This window comes from Notechis scutatus, chromosome 1, assembly GCF_049901735.1.
Source record: "Notechis scutatus isolate UNSWTSFEM ecotype Mainland chromosome 1, rNotScu1.2, whole genome shotgun sequence".
Classification (NCBI taxonomy): Eukaryota; Metazoa; Chordata; class Lepidosauria; order Squamata; family Elapidae; genus Notechis; species Notechis scutatus.
The window spans coordinates 273495303-273521291 of NC_142009.1; the positions used below are offsets into that span (position 1 = coordinate 273495303).

General features: G+C 41.1%; 1 protein-coding gene across 4 annotated transcripts in view; it reads left to right on the forward strand.

Moving 5' to 3' along the window:
• Positions 1-25989, forward strand: part of PCNX1 (pecanex 1) — a 98988-nt gene that overhangs the window by 44170 nt on the left and 28829 nt on the right. For 2 of the 4 annotated variants that reach the window (XM_026671106.2, XM_026671108.2), the window contains 8 exons: positions 14455-14545; positions 15290-15347; positions 16333-16550; positions 17211-17364; positions 18547-18579; positions 20112-20283; positions 22294-22404; positions 24212-24303. In XM_026671106.2, the coding sequence (XP_026526891.2) occupies positions 14455-14545; positions 15290-15347; positions 16333-16550; positions 17211-17364; positions 18547-18579; positions 20112-20283; positions 22294-22404; positions 24212-24303 (929 nt within the window). The remainder of the gene's footprint in view (positions 1-14454; positions 14546-15289; positions 15348-16332; positions 16551-17210; positions 17365-18546; positions 18580-20111; positions 20284-22293; positions 22405-24211; positions 24304-25989) is intronic. The other 2 variants (XM_026671107.2, XM_026671109.2) reach the window with 1 other exon arrangement.

Consider the following 25989-nt stretch of genomic DNA (forward strand, 5'->3'; position numbering starts at 1 on the left):
TATGTTTGGATATGGAAACTGTAAACCTAGAAAAGGCATAATACTACTTGTACTTTAATAATTTAGCAAGCCTATTTTAATTAAAACATAATTACAATTTATCATAGAAATGACTTTCACAATCTGTTTCATGTTGGACGATTTAAATTTGTACCAGAGCATTATACGTGTCATGTGATCTCTGATGATTACTGAATTATCATTCACAATGTAAACATCCTATTAATATTTTAATCAGGTGAGAAAGAATTGTGGCTTCTCTGTGCGCATATATATGAAAGCAGTGCTAAATTTAAGCACTGATACTTTCAGTAGTAGATGTAAAGGCAATCTGGCTGGAATGTCCGTTTTGCCTTCAGTCACCAAGATTGATTTGTCTGATCTGACTGGCCAGATGGTTGTCCTTCTTCCCTCACTGCTCTAGGTGCATTCCTCCCATTCCATTGCCTGCTTGGTAGAAAAAAATACCCATCTCAGATAGGAATGTTCTGTTCTGGGTTGGGGTTTGTGATGTATATGCTAGCTGGACTCCCTTTGCTGTAATATCCCAAGTTTGATTTTTGAAAAGAGTTTTTATGTATGACTAGATTGATCACAGTTTATTTAAGTATTGCCGATGTCTCATTTTGCAATCCTTTTCTATTCTATCTTGTTGCAAAGTATTAGAATTCAATACTGCCATCTCATGATTAACTGAAATAATGTAATTTGATAAAAAAAAATTGACAACTTAAAATGACAACTTGCAGATTGAAAAAAAAAAGTTTACAAAATATTAAATAAATTATACAGTAAATGCTATTTTGCTAAAGCTGCAATTCTACTAGTATTTTCCCAAAATTAAGTCTTAAGAAATGTAATTAATTTTATGTTAACTGATGGTACTTTTGCTGGGAATCAAAAAATTGGGAATGTTTTGTTTTTTTTAGAAATTGGTAACAATAGTAGTATCTCACTGATTATGCAAAACTCTTTTTGCTGCAAAAAGCAGTCATAAAATGAAATGAATATTTTTATATTCTTCCTAAAAATACAACCCTGGGAAATAAACAAAAGGATCCTGTTGTGAAATTACTCCCTAGTTGAAAACTAGATCTTTAAATTAGGAAACTGCCCGACCCTCTTCTCCTTTTGCTGTTTTTTTATTACATACTTGTGGAAAAATACTAATTTTAGATATGTGCTGCAAAATGTCCTTTGAATTTCCAAATCATTGACAAGGTTTTAAATGAATTCACATTTGTTTCATAGTAATTCTGTATCATCAGGAGAACCTTTCCCAGTATGTTAGCATATCTAGTGGATGAAATCAGTTATAAGCTTTTAGACCAATACTTACTTTTTAATAGTTCTTTTTTAGTTGGTCTGCCCTTTGTGCTATCATTTTATTATTGTTCATTTTAGTTTTAATTCTTTAGGTTGCCAGAACAGATGTCATTATTAAAGAACCACAAAATATTTGAAAATCTTTATCTTGAATGAATAGCTGGAGCTTCCATATAAACAGTTTACTCAACAATAAGCAAACAGGAATTATGCTGAATTTATCTTCTCCAAAGGGCAACATGCGGAATGTCCTCTGTTAGCATTATTAGCATTATCTTTCCCCCAAAATATGAACTTTTATGTCCTTATTTTTCTGTGGTTTAGTATTCCAGAGTTTACTTAAACAACAGGGATACTGATAAATTTGAGAACTTGATGCATTTTTAATTTTAACTTGATGCTGTTTTTTAAAAATAATTTGTATAAGGAAGAAAAGATCAAGAAACAAAGATTTGAAATACCATTTTTTACTGGAATAACTTTGGGATCATGTCTATTTTGATGGAGCTCTTATGTAATGCTATGGCTCTGCCTATTATAATGTGGCTGCTTTACTGGTACCTGCAGCATTTAGTGGCAAATACAGAATGAGAGAAGTTTGGAATTACAATAATCTCTGAATGTATTACTTATATATATATGTTTTGGAATGAATGGGCAGATGACTGCTATAATTCAGATATAGGGAATTCCTATTTTCTTGTCATCTAGTTCTGTTTAAAAAGTTATACAGGCCTGCTACTTCTGATAAGGATTTTTTTTCTCAGAGATTGTTCCTCTTTATTTCACAGTTGTAATTGTGGCTCAAGTAATGTACTAGGAATTCTCCGTAGAACTGCTGCGAGCATCCAGAGAGTGGGAGGTGCTCCAGTCTTCATTTCTCACAGGCTAAGTTATAATTAGGGAACGCTCCTCCTTCCTCCACGTGACCCCTCCTTGCGTTTCCCAGTTTTCGCTTAGCCTTCGAGAAATACAGGCTGCTAATTTACTGTTCCTTGGCCGTTTCAGGTTTCTTTCGTTTTCGTTGTGTCAGGTTTGATTAATACTATTTTCTCCTTGTCCCTGTGCCTTGGTATTTGCTCTAAATTTAGTTCAAGAGCTTTTTCGCTCTCAGGAGGGAGATAAGGGAACGGAGCCTTTCGCCCCCCCCCCCACCCCTCCTCCCCCTTTTCCTCTGCCGTTTCAAGCGTGCTGGGCTCAGCCGCTTGAATAGCCTGCGCTATTTTTAGCGCGCTGATTGCGTCTTCCCCCCAGAACGCCTTAGAGGAAGCAACGCTTCCTCTCCCAGCCCTTTATTTGTGATTTTGGATTTCTTGGTTTCTGATTAGGGCTGGTGCGCCTCTGAAACGTGCGCTCAGTGCTGGGCGGCCATTTTGAGCGCGCCTCGTGGCCGGCGCCATTTTTAATTCATTCAAAAAGAATAAAACAAATTTTATTTTTCTTTTCGTTGAGCTGCGTGGTCTTTGCAGGCCCTTAGCGGGACCGTCAGGCCGCGTGGACCAATTTTTTTACTTTTAGAGAGTACTGTGGCTCCGTGCCCTGTTGCTTTTCTTAATTTTATTGTTGGCTTCTTTCCTTGCCTGCAGCTCTTTCAGAGGCGCTGGCACATACTCCCCATTGTTGTTGGGGGGCTGCCTAGGAGGCCTATTTGTTCACTATTTGTTCACTATATATATATATATATTCATAGTTTGGCCTCAGCGTTCATTTGATTTATTTGGGTTTTAGGTTTGAGGTAGAAGGCCTTTTTTTGCTGCTAAAATTTAATTGGCCTCATTTTCCTTTGGGCCTAGCCCACAACTTAAGACATAGTAAATAATTTTTGTTTATATAGTTAATAGCTTTAGATAGATTTTTCTTCCTTTATAAAAAAAATATTTTTGAATTTGATTAATAAGAATAATTCTAGTAATTAATAAATAGTTACATAAGTTAAGAATTAGAATTAAGAGAATAAAAAAATTTTTATTCCAAAAGGGGGACGTGACCCAACCTTGGGAAAACCGGCTTGCATTGTAGGCCGAACTCCTGGGCGTGCCAACCGCCTTTCTTATTGACAATTATTTGTTTGTTAGCATCGCAGAGGCTAATCCTACTGGCTCTTCTTTGAAGGCCAAATCTAAAACGCACTACCTTCGCAAAAGGGACAAGGACTCTTCCAGTACCGCTCAAAGAGACGCATTAAGACGCCATAAGGCCCTAGAGAAAGAGTTTAGCAAACGGGCTAGAGAATCACACTCTGTTACACCTGCCTTACCTTCTACCTCCCCCCCCCGCCAAGTCAATCTTCCCCCTCCAGGTGCGGTAACACCCAGGGCCGCCAGCCCACCCGTGCGCCCGAGGCGACCTTCATGCCAACCGCTGCAGGCCTTCGCCCTGAAGATCCTGTTGCAGTCATCATCCCGGATAGTGTTAAGGAATGGATGCAGTCTGCCATCCGTCAAGGGATAGCCGAAGGAATGCAACAGCTGTCCAGACCGGACAACCGTGAAAGGACTCCCGAGGTTGGCTCCTTATCCGGAAGGTCTCTCTGGACCAGCGTCTCAGCATGGTCAGGTACCTTCCCATATGGATGCCCCATTCCCAGAGGGGGAGGACACCCGTGAGGAGGAGGCAGCGGGCTTTGAGCCCTTCGAGGAGGACGAAGGCTCTGATAGAGGGTCCTTACAGTATTCCGAGCCTTTTTTTGAGACAGAGCCTATGGAAGGGGAGATGTCAGAAGATGAGGGCATTCTTCCTGAACAATCTCCTACTGTTGGTCTTTTCAAACCTCATTTATTTAAGTCTTTACTTTTCAAAGCAAAAAACGCTTCAGGTCTGACTTCCCAGTCTCCCTCTGACCCTCCTCCATCGAACCCAGAGGATCCAGATGACCTAATGTTCAGGCAGCCGGTGGTAGAGGCTGACACTATTCCGACCCCCCCGATCTTTTCAGATTTGGTTGCCAGACAGTTGGCTTCGGTGGGCCCTTCCCCCGCCCCCTCTAGTCAGGACAAGAGGTTATTTAATCTTGACCCGGATTTCTCCGCTATGTTGGATACCCCGGAGGTGGATGACCCAATTGTAAGACTAGCCTCTTCCTCCAACCCTACCGATGCACTGGAAGCGTTGAAGCCAGAGGACAAGCGAGCAGAGATGGCGCTCCGACGAGCGCACCAATCTGATGCTTGGGCCATTCGGTCAGCCACTGCCGCCTCCTTCTTCACCCGGTCTTCCATTAGGTGGCTTAGACAGCTGAAGCAGCATATCCCCCCAGATAACACCAGGGCCCATCAGGATATTGCAAAAATCACGGTGGCGGCAGAATTTGCAGCCGACGCCACCTTTCACTCTGTTAAGTTTTCATCCCGAGCCATCTCTTCCCATGTAACTGCCAGGAGATTACTTTGGCTTCGGCACTGGCAAGCTGACATAAAAAATAAGTCCAAGTTGGCTTCAGCCCCTGTCTCAAAGGGAAAACTGTTCGGCCCGCGCTTGAACCTTTACTTGCTTGGAAACTCGGAACAAGAAAAAGTTCTTGCCCTCGCTTTTTCATAGACAGGAATCTAGGGGATCCCAGCCCTTTCAGAGGGGCTCCTTTCGTTCCCCCTTCCAGCCATCATTCACCCCTAGGTTTCAGCGTTCCCCGTCATTCCGGTCATCCTACCAGGACCAGAGTGATTCGGGAGACAGAAGCAGAAGAGGGGGCAGCTACAGAAGGCCCTTTAGGGGGGCTGGGGGCAGGGCGTCCCACCGACCTAGATAGGATTACAGGTCTTTATCCCATAGGCGGCCGCCTCAGGCATTTTGCCGACCAATGGGAGGAATCCACTTCAGATGCTTGGGTCAGAAGCTCCGTGCGTTTTGGCCTGGTCCTACAGTTTCGTACTTCCCCGCCTGAACATTTCAGGATTTCACCCATTTCCAGGGATCCTACTAAGCGGGCCCTCATGGTCTCCGCAATCAAACATCTGTCTGATATTAAGGCCATCCAACCTGTACCAACTTCACAACGAGGAAGGGGTTTCTATTCCCTTCTATTCTTGGTGCCTAAGCATTCCGGCGGTTGGAGACCCATTTTAGACCTTAAGAGACTCAATCGCTTTGTTATTCACCATAAGTTCAAAATGCAGACTTTACAGTCTATTTTGCAAAGCATCAGAGAAGGAGATTGGCTTACGTCTGTCGACCTCTCCAAGGCTTATCTCCATATTCCCATCCATCCCTCGTATTCTAAATATCTGAGATTTTGCTATAACAATCAGCATTTTCAGTATGTGGCCCTCCCTTTGGTCTCGTCTCGGCCCCGAGATCCTTCACTAAGGTGTTGGCGGCTATAGCAGCGCACCTTAGACAGGTCCCCATACGTATCCATTGCTATCTTGACGATATCCTTGTCGCATCCCCTTCCCGACATCAGGCCGAGAGTGATACTAACACTACCCTCTCGGTTCTCCAGGCCCACGGTTTTTTAGTCAATTGGGAGAAAAGTCAGCTTAGTCCTTCCACGCGTATAGCCCACCTGGGGGCTGTGATTGATTCTGTGGAAGGGAGAGTTTTTCTCTCTCAGGAGAGGCTCATTAGTATCCACGCAGCTATCAGGGCTATCCGGCAAACGGGGAAGGTATCTTTGCTCAGTCTATCCAAGCTGCTGGGAAAGCTGGTTTCTTGCATCTCTATTATCCCTTGGGCTCGCTTGCATTCCAGATCCTTGCAGTGGTTCCTCCTACCATACCAGCGTTCAGGAAGGAGCACATCAGGCCTGGTGCTGAAAGTACCTCCAAGGGTCCTCGCCTCTCTCCTTTGGTGGACTCGTCCATCTGTCAACTCAGGACATCTGTTCAAGGAGCCTCAAAGGATCACTCTCACGACGGACGCAAGTCTTTCCGGATGGGGGGCTCACCTGCAATCGCTATCAGCCCAGGGAGTTTGGTCTCTTGCGGAGCAAAACCGAAACATCAACTGGTTAGAGCTTCGCGCAGTGTACTTGGCCCTCCGAGCTTTCATTCCTCAGGTGAGAGGGCGCCATGTCCTGGTCCTTACGGACAACACTACGACCAAGGCCCACATCAATCGTCAAGGGGGTACCCACTCCATTCTCCTCATGAGGGAGGCCGAGCGACTGTGTCGGTGGGCAGAAGCACACCTGCTGTCCATCAGAGCGGAGCACATCTCCGGAACCTCCAACGTCCAAGCAGACTGGCTCAGCAGGGCCACGCTGGACCAAGCAGAGTGGCGTCTACACCCACGCCTGTTCAGGGAGGCAGCAGCCAGGTTCGGCCAGCCTTTGGTAGACCTCTTTGCTTCGCCACTCAATGCGCAAACACCACGGTTCTTTTCCCGTTATCCCTCCAACGGTGCGGAGGACCATGATGCCCTGCGTTGCCCGTGGCCTCCCGGGCTGCTGTACGCCTTCCCTCCATTTCCGTTGATCCCCAGGGTGATTCGGAAACTAATATTCGAGAGAGCAGAGGTCCTATTGGTGGCTCCATATTGGCCCAGGAGACCGTGGTTTGCGGACCTGCGCAATCTGTCGATAGCCCTGCCGTGGAGGATTCCACCAGAGCAGATCTCTCTGTCACAAGGCCCATTCCTTCATCCAGAGCCGCAATGGCTTCAGTTAGCCGTTTGGAGGTTGAGCGGGAAAGACTAATTGAGGAGGGCTTGTCGGCCCAGGTCATTAATACCATTTTGGCTGCCAGGAGACCTTCTGCTACTCGTATCTATGATGCAACCTGGAACAGTTTTTGTAAGTAGTGTCACAAATCATTCGTCGATCCACGTTCTCCTTCCATTGCCCAGATCCTGGCCTTTCTGCAAGACGGCCTAGATGGGGGCTTATCACCCAATACCTTGAGGAGGCAGGTCGCAGCTCTCTCAACGGTGGTGGCTGGCGGCTCATTCGGTCCTCTTTCCCACCACCCTCGGATTAAGGCCTTTCTTAAAGGGGCTTCCAACTTGCGTCCTCCAGTGGTGCACAGATACCCGACATGGGACCTTAACAAGGTTCTCTTGGCCTTGACTAAGCCTCCATTTGAGCCCCTCAGAGAGGCAACACTTCAATTTCTTACCTTTAAAGTAGTTTTTCTGGTGGCAATAACCTCAGCTAGAAGGATATCTGAAATTGCAGCTCTATCCGTGAGAAAAGATCTGTGTATTTTTCATCCTGATCGGGTGGTTTTGAGACCAGACCCTTCCTTTCTACCAAAAATCAATTCAGCATTCCACAGGGCACAGGAGTTGGTCCTCCCTAATTTCTGTCCAAAGCCTTTGCATGAAAGGGAAAGACAGTGGCACACCCTCGATGTTCGTAGGGCGCTATGATTTACATCTATCGCACACGGTCCATCAGGAAATCGGAGTCTCTGTTTCTGTCCTTTCAGCCAAAGACATTAGGTTGTAAGGTATCCCTGTCCACAGTGGGCCGTTGGATTAGAGCCACCATATCCAAGGCCTATTTGGTTCAGGCTTTTCCGGTCCCTAGTGGAATAACCGCTCACTCTACCAGGAGTGCTGCTACATCAGTTGCCTGGGCCACTCAGGCTTCCATTCTTGACATTTGACGGGCTGCCACCTGGGCTTCCCCGTCACCCTTCATACGCCACTATAAAAATTGATACCTACGCTTCAGCTGAAGCATCCTTTGGCAGGCGAGTCCTGCAACAGGTGGCGAGAGATACCCAGGAGATTCCGATCCAGACGGAGTCCCGCCCGTAGGACACACATGCTTTGGTATGTCCCACTCTCTGGATGCTCGCAGCAGTTCTACGGAGAATGGGCGTTGGTTCTTACCTGATACGCCTCTTCTCGTGGAACTGCGTAGAGCATCCAGCCCCACCCTTTTTTGGTCCGTCTGGTGGGGAATCCTGTTTAGGCCAATGACGTTGTATATAGTTGAGTTTGTACTATAGTTAAGATTAGAGGGTGTTTTTGTCCTCTCGTCTTCGCGAAACTGGGAAACGCAAGGAGGGGTCACGTGGAGGAAGGAGGAGCGTTCCCTAATTATAACTTAGCCTGTGAGAAATGAAGACTGGAGCACCTCCCACTCTCTGGATGCTCTACGCAGTTCCACGAGAAGAGGTGTATCAGGTAAGAACCAACGCCCATTTTATTGTTTACATGCTGGAAGTTTAAATCAAATCAAGTGAGAAGGTAGACATTCATGGCACAATTAGCCTCACTGCCACCATTTTTGATAGTGGCATTACAGGAAAGCATATAGATGGCCTGGTGAAAAATAGTTACCTTAGAAGTGATTAATGTTGGCTTTTGGTAATATGAGTGGTTGATTGCCAACATATTTCTCTTTGAATCATAGTCACATGATGTGTTAGATTGTTTTATCACATTTGATACCTCAACTTTAATCCAAGGAGCCATTGCTGTTGCAATCATTAAATCATTTATGCTGAGGAATGTCAAAATATGGCTAGAATTGAAGCTTCACTATATTTAGCAGACTTGATGAACATTTTTCTGTTAGATAAGTCTGTATCTACTGCAAATCCCATCAAGACATTGTGGGATAATTTGAAGTGGGCTGAAAACCTTCAAACATCATACAGGTGAAAAAACCTGCATGGAAGAGTAGGAATAAATTGCAGTGGATGTCAGACACTGTGACAGTTATAAGAAATAACAATTTGAGGTTGTTTCTGCCAAAGGAGGCAATATCAAGTACGGATAAGCCACATTATTGAGTCTTGGAATTTTGATCAAAATATTTTGCAATTGTTAAGGAGATCACCATGTGATCTGATTTTACAATCATTTTGAAGCAAATCATATACTTATTAAGTGAATTACATAGCTATTAAGTGAACCCATTCTCCCAAATGGGTGGTGGGTTGTTGTTTTTTTTTGCCAAAAACCATGTTTGTGTGCAGCAATCATAACTTAAAGGATGGATCATAAGTAACTATTTCGGGGTCCATCGTAACTTAGTTCTGTTTGTTAAACAACTACCTATATTAGAACAAAGGGTGTATTTATATTTTCCACAGAAGGAAATGGTATATGTTATTACTTTTTTGTTGAATAAATGATTGCAAAGTCAGCATTAAGTAATACCATCTTTGTCTTTATATATTGTTTGAATGAATGCAAACAATTGTTTTGTTCACATTCTAATTTTTTTACATGGGGTATATTTAATTTTTTATATGATTATATGCATACTTGAAAGAAATCAGACAAAAAATTAAATAAATCTACACACTATTGAGGAAAATCTGGATTCCACTGTTAAATTCATTCATATACATTTATATTATTTTTACTGTAGCTGTAGGTGTAACTTATCTCACTGTATTTAGGAAAGTGCCAAGAAGTTATCAAATGTAATATCAGCCAGGTACCAGACATTTCCAGGTGTTTTAGATATCCAAAATGTAGCAGAAACACATATTCCTATTTTTTTCTCTATGCTTTGGGTAGTAAAATTAAATTTAGATTATTATTTTTTAATTGTGCTGAATGACTATATTCTGTAAGTCATTCACCCATGGTGCTCTACAGAATAACATTTCTTCACCTATACTACTTATATGATCTAATTAAAACCATTAGTGGGAGATCATGGAGCTTTGGAGTGGGAGGGATTCTAAGTTGAGGATTATCTGTATTACATTCCCAAATTGGATGATGTTCTATTGCTAAATATTTTGAAATTTAATATAGCTTTGCCATAATTTAAATGCACTGTATTTCCATGTTTGGAATCTAGAGAGGGATAAATGAATTAATACTGTGAAAGTGTGTTGTATAAATTGCCCTTAAATGGATAAGTTTTGAGTAAGTATTTTAATTGCTCAGCTGGTACTCTTTTCTCAAAACAAAGCCAATATGTTTGCCATCCTTATCAATATGAATGAATTACTGGCTTGCTAGACCACCACCCCAGGTCCTCTTTGAGGGAGATGGGAGAATTAGAAATATGAAAGGTAGATAGGATAGGCAGACATACAGATAATGAAACATTGAGGGCCTAAGTTCGATTTTATTTTTAAATTTTTTTTCAGTTTTGCAGCTCTTCTGTCTGGTAATCTGAATTTGATTTTTTTTTTGTCAATGTAAGCAACAAGGCAAAAAAGATTTGTATCTACAAATAGTAATCCTGTGTAATTGGTATGGGCTAAACTAGGAGATAATTGGAAAGCTGATGTAAAGTCAGTTATACAAATTATTATTTTTCTATTTCTTTATTCAATGAATACAGTTGTTATAACATTCTGAATGCTTGCAATAGTGTACTAGCTTGCAATCTCTAATTTAGAAAATCTGTCTCTCATATACTGTAATAGCATGAACATGCTTAGGGTAAACTGAACTTCAGCAGCACTTATGGCAGGTTGACAAAATGAACTGAAAAAACCTGTCCGTACTATTAACAGAAGATGCTACTCATGGCATATTTGCAATTAAAGCTGGTAACCACGTCTGCACGTTTTTCTTACTAAACAAATTTATGATAGATTAAAGATTCCAGCAGGTCATGTTCAACTTGGAATATAAGAGAGATATCTATTAAAATGTGTGAATCAACAAATAAAAGAAAAAAGTACATTGTGTGATATTATGGATTTGGAGTTTAGGAATATGTGCAATGAAATGAAGGCCTACATTGGATTATAAACTATGCCATGATCAGCATGAAAGAAATAAATTGAATTAATTTGGTTATATGGGTTAAATAAATATGTGAAGGAAGAATTAATTGGTTGAAGGAGAACTTCAAAATAAGCATGGTTGGATAGAATTGATGAGATTCTAAGAAAGAAAGAGATTAGAAGTTTAAAGAATTGAAAGCAATATATGAATCTATGTAAGGATGCAGTAGAAGATGAATGTGTTTTCCAAGGCTAGAAAGGTACGGAGAAATAATAGGCAATGTACATTTGTGAAGTAATTTTATTCTACTTTATTTCTCTCTTTTTTTAATCTCACATCTTTAATTTTTTAATTTCTTATGAAGAGATTTAATGGAGACTATGACTCCTTAATTCAAACAATGAAATGTGCATTTTCAAAGGAACTATGCACATTATAAAACAAAAATGCACAGTGTCTATTTGATCAAAAGTTATCTTGAACTCTCTACAGCAGGGGTGGGCAAACTACGGCCCACGGGCCACATCCGGCCCATTGGTCTGTCCAATCCAGCCCGCCCCTGAAAAAAAATTGCTGGGCGTGGCGTATTGCCCTGTGCCGCGTGGCCCCCAAAGCTGCAAAACAGTGCGGAGCGCTCTCAGGGTAGGAAAGAAAAGAACTTTGCAAAGGCCTTGGCTGGGAGTTCGAAATCACCTTCGAGTGCAAACTCCCTGAAGGTGAATCCCCGCCGATCCCCCTTTTTTTTCCGGGGCTTCCAGGCTTAAACTTTGCAAAGGCAAACTTTGCAGGCTGGAGCGTCTTCCCGCCGAGGAGCGGGAAGGGTTCCGCCCAGAGGGCGGGCGGGCTGCTTAAACTTTGCTCAGGCGGCACATTAAAAGCCTGCTCCCAGCACCCGAGCAACTTCCCAGCAACTTTCGGCTTCCTTTTTCCTCGCGGGCGCTCGCGCCTGGCCCCGAGCCGCGCGGCAGAGGGAAGCCCAGCGGGTGGGCGGGCTGCTTGGAGGAGGCTCCGGGCTTCCCCTCCGCCAGGCGCGAGCGCCTGCGAGTTAAAAGGAAGCCGAAAGTTGCTGGGAAGTTGCTCGGGTTTCCGGGCTTCCAGGCTTAAACTTTGCAAAGGCAAAGTTTGCAGGCTGGAGCGTCTTCCCGCCAAGGAGCGGGAAGGTTCCGCCCGAGGGCGGGCGGGCTGCTTAAACTTTGCTCGGGCGGCACTTTAAAAGCCTGCTCCCAGCACCTGAGCAACTTCCCAGCAACTTTCGGCTTCCTTTAACTCGCGGGCGCTCGCGCCTGGCCCCAAGCCGCGCGGCAGAGGGGAAGCCCGGCGGGCGGGCGAGCGGGCTGCTTGGAGGAGGCTCCGGGCTTCCCCTCCACCAGGCGTGAGCGCCTGCGAGTTAAAAGGAAGCCGAAAGTTGCTGGGAAGTTGCTCGGGTTTCCGGGGCTTCCAGGCTTAAACTTTGCAAAGGCAAAGTTTGCAGGCTGGAGCGTCTTCCCGCCAAGGAGCGGGAAGGGTTCCGCCCGGTGGGCGGGCGGGCTGCTTAAACTTTGCTCGGGCAGCACTTTAAAAGCCTGCTCCCAGCACCTGAGCAACTTCCCAGCAACTTTCGGCTTCCTTTTAACTCGCGGGCGCTCGCGCCTGGCCCCGAGCCGCGCGGCGGAGGGGAAGCCCGGCGGGCGGGCGGGCTGCTTGGAGGAGGCGACCCGGCGGTGCTCCGGCAGCAGCAATAGGCAGTTCCGCCCGGGCTCCGCTCAGGTGTCCGGCTGGGGTTGTCAGGAGTTGCTACCGCCGGCGCAGCTCAGCGCGGCTCCAGTCCCGCGTTGCCTTGGGAAGGAAAAGGCAAAACCAGGAGTCGCTGAGCCTGAGCCTCCGGTGCCGCTGCTCTCGTTGCAAAGCCCTGCCGCGGCTCTTCCTTTTTGCCTTTCCCTTCCCGAGGCAACGCGGGACTGGAGCCGCGCGGAGCTGCGCCGGCGGTAGCAACTCCTGACTCAGGGGGCCTCCGAGGGGAGGGGAAGGAGGAGAAGAGGGGGGGAAGGGTGGGGGGGGCGATTCCCAAAAAATCTTGTGCTGACCCGGCCCGTCTGTCAAATTTTAAAAGTCAATGCGGCCCCCGAGCCAAAAAGTTTGCCCCCCCCTGCTCTACAGCATTTCAGTGGCTATATTTGAAGAATGGGGCCTTTTTGTTCTTCATTTTTCTATTTTATTATTTTTTAAATTTTATTGTGTCATTGTTTAGTAACAATTTTATAACCGTAGAATTCTATTGAGTTGAATTCTATTGAGTTTTATCTCCCTCTGCTGATAAAAAGCAAGTAGTGATAATTCTTTAAATTTCGTTTAATGGATTTGATTTGGTTCAGCAGACAGAAGAATGTGAAACAAGGAAATCACCAGAATGAATATGACACAAGATCTTTTTAGGGATTTGGTTAGATCTTAAAGGCTAAAATGCAGAAATATAATGTATTGTGTCCCTTAAAAACAAATAATCACCATAATGTGTGATTTTCACCAGATTTTTAAGTGATGCGGTGATTCTGGGCCTTTACAATTCACCCTTTAAAATTTCACAAAATCCTCAAATTGGAAAAAATAAAGCAGAGTTCAAAAATTTTACCCTTATCTACATTGGGGATCATTTGAGAACTCTCCAACTCTCAGAATTGCATGCATCAAAAAGATGTACCCTTTGCATTTTCTCAATGGCATATAATAATTTAAAAATTCCAGTGTGATATTTTCATATCATGCACGCACACATATACACACATAAACATAGAATTAGCAGATACAAAGATTTAGTCCATTTTATTTACAGTAGATAGGAACGTATAATCAAGCATTTTTCTTTACATCTTTCCTTTATTCCTTTATTAGGAACATCTGAGTGGGAACTATTTAGTATTTGTTTTTATTGGTGGCTAATAATCACGGGTTGCTCCCAGTAATATATAGTTTTTAATGGAAGCAGGTTTCCATGGTTTCATTAGGTATTAGAGTTATCACGAGAGCAAATTACATACATTGCCATAATTTCAAAGAAGCCCTTGCTTATGTCTATTTTAAGCATATTTCCAATTAATTTCACTGAATGGTCTCAAATTCAAGTATTATACAAGAGAAATTCTTCACCTCTCTTGTTTGTTTAATTATTTAATTATTTTTCTGTAAATACATAGATCCAATTTATTAGCTTTCTCCTACAGAAAAGGTAGTCTTACTGCTGTAGGAATTAGTAAGCTGAATAAGGTGAAATTTTTAAACAAAAAAAATCCCATTGTAAATATTTTAATTGTCTTGATATTGTGTTTTTAATGTTTGTGTTAACAAGGATGATGAAAAATGGGTGCATACATTAGCCAGCTTCATAAGTGGCCATATGTTTTAATTTGTAATCCTGATTACAATATCTTTTGGGGGATCTTATAAAAATCATTTCTTATTCATGATTTTTAAATTAGTGTGTGTTTGTAGATAACAATATGTTTGTTTGCTACAGTGTTCAAAGATTTCATAACATTTCATCTGTCTTGACTTTTTCTTCAATAGGTAAGTTCAGTTCCACACTCTATGAGACGGGGGGCTGCGATATGTCACTTGTGAATTTTGAGCCAGCTGCAAGAAGAACATCTAACATCTGGTGTGTTTTTGAAAATAGCTGTAGTTTATGCAGTAATACCAATTTATTTATAAATGGATAATATTTGTAGGATTGCATTTTGATACTAAAAGCAAATGTTTTAGATTTATATTGTATTAAATATCAGGCTTTATGTATTGATTTTGAAAATTATGATTGAATAATAATTGGGAACTACATACCAATATTATTGTTATATGTGCAGGCATCAGAAAGAAAGAGAAAATCCTGGTTTATGGCTCAATTAGATATTCTGCCAAAATCAAACATTAGCTTCAATATAATCAGTGATGGGATTCAAATTTTTTTACTACCGGTTCTGTGGGTGTGGCTTGGTGGGTCTGGCAGAGCTTGGTGGGCGTGGCAGGGGAAGGACACTTTAAAATCTCCATTCCCTCCCCAACCCACTAACCTGCTTTCCAGCTCTGTTCTCCTGTGCAGGGCAACAAAAGAAGACCCAGCAATCAGCTGGGACTCCGGAGGCAGAGAATAGATGGGGGCAGGGCCAGTCAGAGATGGTATTCCAAACTACTCAAAATTTCCGCTACCGGTTCTCTGAACTACTCAGAATTTCTGCTACCGGTTCTCCAGAACTGGTCAGAACCTGCTGAATACCACCTCTGAATACAATTGTGTGTTTGTATGTATGAGCATATTGGGGTAATGTTCTATTTTCTAAAACAAAAAACTATTGAATTGGAAAACAGACTAAAGTATCAAACTAAACTTGTCTTCTTGTTTCAGTGATACGGATTCTCATGTATCAAGTTCTACCTCAGTTCGTTTTTATCCACACGATTTAGTAAGTTTTTGCATTTGCTACTATTTGTTGCAAATTATGTATAATTTTATATTTTAAACTTAGCTGGTCCAATTAAATTCAGGCTAACCACCTGAAATTTATGGTTCAGGTGTTCAGCAGCTGGACATTGCAGATAGTCCTCAACATATGAGCACAATTGAGCCCAAATTTTTTGTTGCTAAGTGAAACATTTGTTAAGTGAGTGTTGTCACATTTTATGACCTTTCTTGCCGCATTTCTTAAGTGAATCACTGCAGTTGTTAAGTTAAACAAGGTTGTTAAGTGAAACTGCCTTGGCCATTGACTTTGCTTGTCAGAAGGTAGCAAAAAATGATCACATGGGACACCGCAAACATCACAAATATGAGTCAGTTGCCTAGCAGCTGAATTTTGATTGCATGATGTAGGGATGCTGCAATGGCTGTAAGTATGACAAACAGTCATATGCCATTTTTTTCAGTGCTGTTGTAACTTTGAACAGTCATTAAATGAACTGTTGTAAATCAAGAACTACCTGTATAGCTGCGGATAATTAGAATGACATAGCTACATTAATATATTGGGGCTAATATATATCAATGCCTCATTGATATCCAAACCAATCCATATGCCTTGTTGAGCAGTCCTAGCCTCATCCTTTGATGTAACATTCCATATTCCAATAGCTCAGTGTGCAGGTATGCTATCTCTGCTGCTATATTTAACCTTGGAAAAAAATATGTATTTCTTTGTTGGAGACAATCAGCCAATCCAGATATCCTGTGACATACCCGTAGTGTTTTTGAGTAAAATGGTCATAAGCAAATGGCATTCAGATAACTCTTCCAGAGATAGCTCTCTCCCCTGTGCTTTTAGAGCCTTATAAAGATGGTGGGTAATCAAGTAGTCATTATCTAAGCAGATCTCTCTCCTAACATTTATATTCTTTCAAAATAGGACTGAAGAAGTTAAATATGAAAGCAAAATCTTATTAACGTTATTGTAGCTTTCCCTCCCTCAGATCAGACTGAACAGACTGTTGACCATAGATACCGATCTTCTGGAGCATCAAGACATGGACCTAAGTCCTGATCTGCAGGACCATCTCCAACCACAAGAGGAGCCATCGGAAAAAGTAAAACACTATTATCGCTTTGGGATATTCCCCAAAGTCTGGATTGGTATCAATTTTGATAGATTGACTCTTTTGGCTTTGTTTGACAGGTAAGTCTTTTATGCTTTATACTATTCTAACATAGAATGCGTTTACGTTATTAGTCTGCTTGGAAAGAAATCTAAAGATGCTAGAAGTATCAAAGCATTAAGGAGTAAAATTGCCAAAAAAATAGTTTACTGAGAACCAAATAAAATACTTTCTATTAATTAGAAAAAAAAATTTAACAGACAAAGAGGAATTGGTGATTTCTTCTTGTTAATATTTGGATTGCCAGATGATTTGATTAAATGATGGATTAAATAATGACCTGTTTGGGATCTATTTACTAGAATAAATTGCACACTTGAAAGTGAAAATGTGGTTGATTATATCTAAAATGTATTTCAAAATCCCCCAAATAAAAAAAATCCCCAAAAAACCACAACCCCCCCCCCCCCCCCCCCCCAAAAAAAAAACAAACCCCCCCCCCCCCCCCCCCCCCCCCCCCACAAAAAACAAAAACCCCCCCCCCCCCCCCCCCCCCCCCCCCCCCCCCCCCCCCCCCCCCCCCCCCCCCCCCCCCCCCCCCCCCCCCCCCCCCCCCCCCAAAATACGCAAATATATCTTCCGAATTTGGATAATAATAGTTATTTGATTTGTTCTGCTTTCTTGCATTCCTTGTTCTTATTGTTGTAGCATTTCACTAACGTATACATCTCTGTCCATAGGAATCGTGAGATCTTGGAAAATGTATTAGCTGTCATTCTAGCTATTCAAGTGGCTTTCCTAGGTTCTGTACTCCTTATAGAAGGCTTTTTCAAGGACATCTGGGTCTTCCAATTTTGTTTGGTGATTGCCAGTTGCCAGTACTCTTTGCTGAAGGTAATTTTTTATGCTCACTGTTGTTTAGTTTTAAATTATTAAAGTTGTCTACTGTGTGAGTTAGTATTTTAAAATATGTCCCTGTTTTCTAGCTTATTTTTGAATAAAGACATTAAAAGAGTACCTTGATGGAGAGAGTGGAATAATATTTCCCAACATGTGAACAAATCTTTTCATATTCCTCTCAGTTCCATTTTTTTTTGGTATGCCAGAGAAGGAGATTTGAAATAAATTAATTTTGCCTTTAAGTGTACACCTGCTATAGATCAGGAGTTTGCATAAACTATGGTTTGTAGAACAAGTTTGGATTTCAAAATATATTTTATTGGATTGGATTGGATTAAATTCTGGCTTGTTCTTATAATTGTGATTAAGAAGCCACTCTTTTCTAGATGTCAGGGGAAGTATTAATGTATGTGGATGTAGTAACTTGTGAGACAGGCAGTGATTAACACTTGGGAATATTATAATTCTGTAATTTGTTTTTGTTTTTTTAAACGAGGTTCATAAAACTTGCAATCTTACAGATTGTTAAAAACCACATTGGATAATATTTACAAAAAGAAATATCTAGAAGTTTTCTGAATAATTCAAAAGTTCACTCACAATTTGAGATATTTGGATTGTCCCAAATGAGGCTATTGCTTGATTATGAATTTGGATCCTTCCCCCCCCCCCCCCAATGAAGCACCACAGTTTTCCTTTCTGTGGTAACCCATACAGAAAAACAGTTTGTTCTTCCTATTGTTAATTAGGCTTTTTTGTATATTTCTGAATTCTTCATGTCACATTACGAGATTTTACAGAAATGGATTATACATCTATATGGAATGTCCAAGGCAGATTTTCCTGATCTCTTCCTTCAATCGGGGATAAAAACAGCAAAACAAACTACATCATCTCCTTTCAGAAACAGTTAAATGGTCATTTTCTCCACAAGAAATTATCTTAAGACTTGTGTTTATTTTCTGTTGCAGCTAGACATATCTAAACTATGATCAACTGTTTAGTTCCCGTTAGCTCTGGATAATAGTTGAGAAATGTTTTTACACAGTTGAAAAAAGCTGTCCTGAAAGTTTAATGTATCCAGGGAAGTCATTTTAAATACCATTTGTTCAGATAATTATCTTAGGAGATACCAAACCAACAATAATATTTTTCTCTATCTTTGCACTTTTTCAGAGCGTTCAGCCAGATTCTTCATCACCTCGACACGTAAGTTTTCCCGTTTGGTCTTTATGTAGTCTAATAAATCAAAAATTGCTGCATCTTATTGTTGTTTCAAAAATATTGCCATTAAGGAGAAATTGTACTTTAAAAACATTGATGGTTTAAAAAAATCTATACAGTATATCATACACTTACAAATGGCTAGTATATACCATGTTTTTCATATAATAAAGCCGGGTCTTATTTTTTTTTGAGCCTCGAAAAAACGGCTAGGACGTCTTTCCAGGGGTGAATTAATTTCTCCCTCCCCCGCGCACCCTTGCCTAGAGCTCCCCGTGGGCCTCACCACAAGCCACTCCTAACCGCTGATCATGGCGGAGCGCGGAGGGCCCCCTACCCCCACCAAGTGCCTTTACTACAGACCCAGGTCAGCGGGCGGGCAGCGGTGGCAGCATGGATGTCCGCCGGCAGCGTTTCAGCTGCTTTTCGGGCCTCCATAGCTTCCACGGTTTCCGCCAGTGCTGGTGCCTCTCTCGCCAGCGCCGTCTCCAACAACACCATCTGAGTTGCTCCCGCTTTTCCACCCGTCCCTGTCCCCGCTCTTCTCATGCCCACCCAGCCACTCGGGATTAAATGAAAACGCAGCATGCAGCGCTCCAAGGTACCTCAAAATGTTTTTTTCCCCTGTTGCGGGGATGGAGGAAAAATGGGAGTGAGTCAGATGCTCGCGCCAGCGCCGGCAGGAACTGTGGAAGCTACGGAAGCCTGAGAAGCGACTGAAATGCTGCCGGTGGACATTCACGCTGACGCCGCCCACCCGCTGACCTGGCCTGCAACCAGCACCATATCTGGGTCTGCAGCAAAGGTGCTTGGCGGGGGTAGGGAGCCCTCAGCCATGATCGGCCATTAGGAGCGGCTGGTGGTGAGGCGTGGCTGCCCGCGGGGTGCTCATAACGGCAAGTTCCTCCCACCCTTCCCCACCAATTTTGCTTGTTTTAAAATAGGCCTAAATTGGGTGGGGGGGGGCTTAATTTCATTTTATGCCTAGAAAATATGCTGGGTCTTCCTATTGGGGGGGCGTATTGTTGGAGATACACAGTAGTTCAAAATGTAGTAATTAAATCCACTAAAAATGAAGGTGATGTTCTAAATAGAAAGTTTTTAGAGTGTTACCCACAAAACATAGAAAAACAATACACATACAAAGTAATATTTATTTTAATGGTGCCTGATAGGAATTCAAGAAAGTCACAAAAAGAATTAAGGCAATTTCTATTACTTTAGTAGAAGCTGGAAAAAATAAAAATAAAATCTAATGATAGCAGAAAATGAGCTGTTGTTTAGAACTGAAAATCAATGTTATTTGAATTTTGTTACTTGCTTGGAGTATGAAGCTGATGTAATTGATACAGAATTAAAATAATCTTGTGCAATGTCTTTTTGGAATGTGGGAGGAAAATCCTATTCCTTCATCTAGAAAAAGGCATAAGCTCTATTTTCAGTGGAACTAGCATGTCAAATGATTTTTGAAGAAAGGATTTACAACTTAAGTTGCAGTTCTCAAACTTGTATTCCAGGGTCATAACCGAATCATTGCCTACAGCAGGCCTGTTTACTTCTGTATATGCTGCAGTCTCATTTGGCTATTGGACTATGGCAGCAAGAGCACTTTTACTGCACGATTCCAACTATATGGAATGGCTTTCATGAATCCACTATTGCTGCTTTCAGCAAGGGACTTGATAATGGGTGAGTGATTTTTCTATTTCGTGCATTTAGATAAGGGCTGGAAAACCTGTAACCTTCCAGATGCTGTTGAACCAAAAATGCAGCCATCCCAGATAGCAACGTCTAGAGGTTGCTAGGTTCTCCTATCCCTGATGTATGTTCTGATTGCTTACTGTGTCATCGTTGCTCTGTTGAACCTAATTATTTTATTTTAGTCGCTCCCTCTCTGTCTTTCTCTTTAAATAAGATGGTATTTTGATACACCAGTTTCAAGAAGGTCCTAGAACAAAGAGTTTAAGTACAGGATTTATATGCTAGAGAATATAGGGAAAAACAGTACATGTAATCCTTGTTAAGTGACTATCTATCTCATTTAATGACTATTCACAGGTATGACAGGTATGACAAAGATTACAACCAATCTTTGCACTTACAACCTTCTCAGGTCCGAAAAACAAAGGAAATCTGAAGTAAGATCATAATCACTGTCACAGTTTCATTTAGTGATCACTAAATGTGTTTACCAATCAACTTGCCAGTCCCAATTTTGGTTGCTAAATGAGGACTGCCCATAAAAGAAAACAAATGTCTCTCTATACCCTTCATTTTATTGTGCCAACAGTATCCCTCCAATGTATTAGGGAATGTATCATGAGCTGCAATCATCTCCACTGATTGTCTAATAAGACATTTAGTGAAGAAATAGGTAATCTTTCTTTTCAGCCTGTGTTGTGGATATTTTTAGAAAATACATTGGCCTCTGAAAACAAATATCTGATGACATGTGATGCAATTGTGTGGGCAGGACTAAAAACGTTCAGCTCTTTCATTTGCTTTGTTGTTTTTTTGTATCGGGAATGAGAGGAATTTAAAGGTGAAGTATGTTGCCTTTAGTTTAGAGAAGTTTAACACAGATATTGCCATTGTTATTTTTGTTAAAAGCAGTAAAAATGTGTGCCACCAAAAATTGTCCATTTATGTGACCAGATTTTAACAATGCAGCCTAGGGCGTTAGACGTCTGCAGAATGAGTTTGTAATTCATGTAACACAGTGTCCTACCCCTGGATTAATGAAACTGAGAAGGACCAGAAAGTCCCAAATGGTACTATTGCATCAATTTTGTCAGCCTCATGCACCTTCCCCAACCTGTGTTGCATCCTTCACAGTTTTCATGCTTCTTGCTCACCTTGCCCTTTCTGACCTGCGCCCCTAACATACGCCCCCTTCCACCTTTGCACATCCAATCCACACAGTGCCTCTTGTGTACTCTCGATGTCATCTCTTAATGCTGGCCATCAGAACTGTCACTAAACTTTATAACCACATCGCTTGGGAAAGGAAATTCTGGTCCCAATTGCCGTCATAAGTTGAGGAGTACTTACACACACCAATCATATATGTTTCTCCACCTAGCTTGCTTCATTATAACCGTCAGAGTCTGTTTTATCTCAGACTTCATATAATCTGGTGAACATGTTAATTTGAAGAAGAAAAATCAAGAAAGACTTTGCTTGTGCTTGTCTCATTCTTTCTCAAACACATATAAACAACAAAGAGTACAAGATGTACAACAAGAGCTTCAGTGAAGATACTTTTGAAAGAAATAACGTAACTGCTTTGGAAGGTACTGCTAAATTTGTGAAGTTAGGAAAAAAGGTAAACTTCTGAGAGAAGCAATACATTCTTGAGTCATAGGAGTCAGTATATTGTAGATAAGTGTATTGCTAGTTTTCCTTAATTGTTCCGTAATTAATTTCAAATGTTTTACTGTTTTACAATGTCCTGCACCTAAACAATACATTTTATAAATATAGATTTTTATTATTATTATGTAGAAAATGAGTCTGAAAATAGAATATATTTCCTGCCATATGCATATAAGTGCTCGTATTCTACTAAAAATGAAATTCAACAGCTATTTGAAGTAATTCTTTCTCCAAAATAAAGAGAACATTTATTCACCAAATGTGGAAAATTAGTCAGCAGTTCTTCATGTACTTAAGACTTTTCATCATTTTTGTCTCCTATAGTGTTTATACTATGCTTCCCTATAGTATTCTTCATTGGTCTTCTGCCTCAGGTGAATACATTTGTGATGTACCTTTGTGAACAATTAGATATTCATGTCTTTGGTGGCAATGGTGAGTAAAACTGTTTCGTTTCATGAAATAGAATCAGTAAAAAAACTTTTCAGTGGGTTTCTAAAAATAATTTGAGTGTTTATCTAAACTGTCAGTTTTCAGTGTATCATAATATAACCTTTTCAGATTATAGGTTGTCTTTGACTTACAACCACAATTGGAAATGGAATTTGCATTGCTAACCAATATGCTCATAAAGTGGGGAGTCACAAGGTTAATGCGGCAGTCCTGGCAATTCCACTTGTCATTGTTAAATACGTTTTAGCAGTTGTTAGCTGAGCACCTACCCCAATCTGAGTGATTCTAGGCTTGGTCCTTCCCACCCCCATAGCTTAGAAACATGAGCAACTACCATTCCCACCTGCCTATATCCCCTCCCCCATCTTTGCCCTTTTGACTGTCTTACACCATGCCTTGCAAAGCAACAAATAGCCCCAGAACTATGTGGCTCTAGGGTTGCTTGCCATGCCCTGGGAAGCCGCAGCCATCCCCAGTCCCATCCTGCATTCTGAGATCCCTGATGCCCAGTTTACCATTTTTGTCTTCTTGCTGCTGATGCTAATGAGGTGTGTTTATCCTGTCCTTTTGCACTAAGAAGCCCCATTGGCAAAAGCACTCCAGGAAAAACACGTCCCTTGGCAAGCAGCTTTTCCAGGAACCAACTTAGTGCAAAGAGGCTGCTATTATTACTATTACTATCATTATCATCATCATCTTCATCATCATTAGTGCCCTTTTGTGCAGAGCCAGCCAAGAGCATTCTGACAAAAAACATGACCCTTTGCAAGCAACTTTTCCAGGAAACGATTCCTACCTGTAGCTTCCTCAACCAAGAACCCTTTCCCATTGGACAAAACTGCTTTTCACTGTTTCCAGCATGTTTGTAATTTCAAATGGTTGCTGAACAAATGGTTGTAAGTCAGGAGTCAGTTGGGAAGAAAAATGCATATCATAACATATCAACTGAAATATAAATGTAGACTATGGTCTGCTACAAGTTAGGAAAGTTAAGGATGAAATTCATGAGTCGGGGTTCACTTGAATTTTGCTATTCTATGCCAAACTACATGCATGCACATACACACTTTCAAGTCACTTTTGACTCTAGTCACTGCCAGCCCCCGTACTTTCCTTTGCAAGATATTTGGAAGTGGTTTGCTATTGTCTTCTTCCTGGAATTAAAAGAGAGTGACTGTCCCAAAGTCACATAGCTGGCTTTATGTCTCAGACAGGGTTCGAACTCACAGTATTCCTGTTTCTAACTTGTGCCTTAATCACTGCAGCAACCTGGTTCTGTTTGGCATTATGTCTGCTCTTTGTTGTTCCAGCACTAACGAAGCAATTGATGTTAGTTACATGGTTAGTTAAGTGAATTTGGCTTCCCCATTGACTTTGCTTGTCAAAAGGTTGCAAAAGATGATACCGTGATCCCGGGACACGGCAACTGTCATAAATATGAGTCAGTTATCAAGCATCTGAACTTTGATCGCTTGACCATGGGGATGCTGTAATGGTTATAAGTGCGAAAAATGGTTTTAAAAATGGTTTTAATGCTGTTGTAACTTTGAATGGTCACTAAATGGATTTTTGTAAGTTGAGGACTACCTATATTATTTGAAAAGTAATAATAATTTATATTTGATAAACAAAGGTGTGAAAAAATATTTCCTGAAAGTGAATTCATTAAAATATTTTATACACAAAGATACACTAATTAAAACTTCAAAATAATAAATGCTTAATTTTTACATCAAGATTTATTTTACCCATTTTTTTACTTATTCTTTCTTGTCGTATTATTATCTAGCCACGACAAGCCTCATTGCAGCACTCTACAGTTTTATCTGTAGTATTGTGGCCGTGGCGTTATTATATGGATTGTGTTATGGGGCCCTAAAGGTGAGTAGTAGCACCAGGGCTATATTTTTATATAGTACAGTTAAAATTAAAATTGTTATATTCTGGTTTTTTTTTTTTGTAAAATGGATAAATGCAGTTATCATTTGATTTCATGATTTTATACCGTATATGGAGATAACATTTTTTTTCGTACAATACAGAAACCCAGGATCTTCCAATAAAACTAATTTGAAATAGCTTCAAGGTGCAAACAAAAATCTCACATCTTTATATAAGAAAATATACTTTGCATATTTCTTGATATTAGGTCTAATGTCCTTACCTTAGGAAAATTCAGTGTGATAGTAGTATTATTTTATAATACTGTAATACAAAGAACTACAACACTATAAAGAAAAAATAAAATAATGGTTTATAGTGAGAAAAAGATCTTTCTCTATTTTTTTCAATGCATATTGTGATTATTACAATAAATTAAATTAGCAAAAAAGAAGAAAAGCTACATGGAGAATTAATTTAGCCCTTAAGTTGCTAAATTCTTAATGTGTTTAATTGATTAATAATTAAATTAAATTAATTAATTTAGAATTCTAAGTTTTACATTCTTAAGCTTAAGACTCTAGACCAGTGATGGCTAACCTTTTCAGCTTGGTGTGTCGAAAATCGGGAAAAAGTGTAGCCTTCCTCGGGTCGTGTGTCACTTCAAGAAATATCAATAATTTGGTTTATGACGGACTGGGCTGGGGTGATCACACAGGGCTGTGAAACTCGTCTCCCTGGTCCCAGGGCTGCAGGTGCAGGATGTGGGGATCGGAAGGCCACCTTACAGGGCTGTGAACCTCATGGATCTCCTTTCCTCCTGTAGCATTCCTGAGGTAATGAAACTGACAAACCTCAGTTTATGGTGATTAAAACTGGTTCTCTGCTGCAAAGATCTTGCGGCAGCGGTGACACCACGCCTCCACGCAACAAGCAGGGAGCAGGGATTGGAGCAGAGCACAGGCAGCCTCTAAATGTGCAGGTTTTCCCCACACCAACAGGCGTGTCAGTCAAAGTGCCTCGGCGTGTCACAAGTGACACGCGTGTCACAGGTTAGCCATCACTGCTCTAGACCATATGGAAATACACTGCTTCATTCTTCATTCAATTTTCAAAAATAGCAGATTCATACCCTGATTTTAACAGGAGATTCATACAGCAGATGTATAGACATGGCTACATTGGGTCTCCAGATTTAGAGAAAATGCTTGCTGAATATAAATTGCTGAAAAGCAGAAGTTTTGGTCATTTACTATCCCCACTCCTAGTGACTGACCAAACATGTAATTTTTGAAAATGCCTTTGTCTTGATTTTGCTTTAATTTGGAAGAGCATAGTTTGTATGTGTCTTAACACTGAGATTTGCTACTTCCAAAGTTCTCATTTATTTTTCCTGAGAATTATAATGCTTCCAAATGCTTTCTGATCTTTATATTGAGTAGTGTGTGCCTTGTTTCAGAGCTCTCAGTTAGTATTCTATGCCTCCTGAATAATTGGAGTTGGATTATTTTATGATTGCATTTCATTATCCTAAAGGTGCTTTTTCCAAAAGGCAACTGGACTTCTTGGTTTTTGCTTTGAAAACATTTTGGTTCTCATCCAAAAAACTTCTTTAGTTCCCCAGCAGTTAGAACTGAAGAAGCTTCTAGGACATGAAGAGAAACATGTTCAAAGGAAAAAAAAACC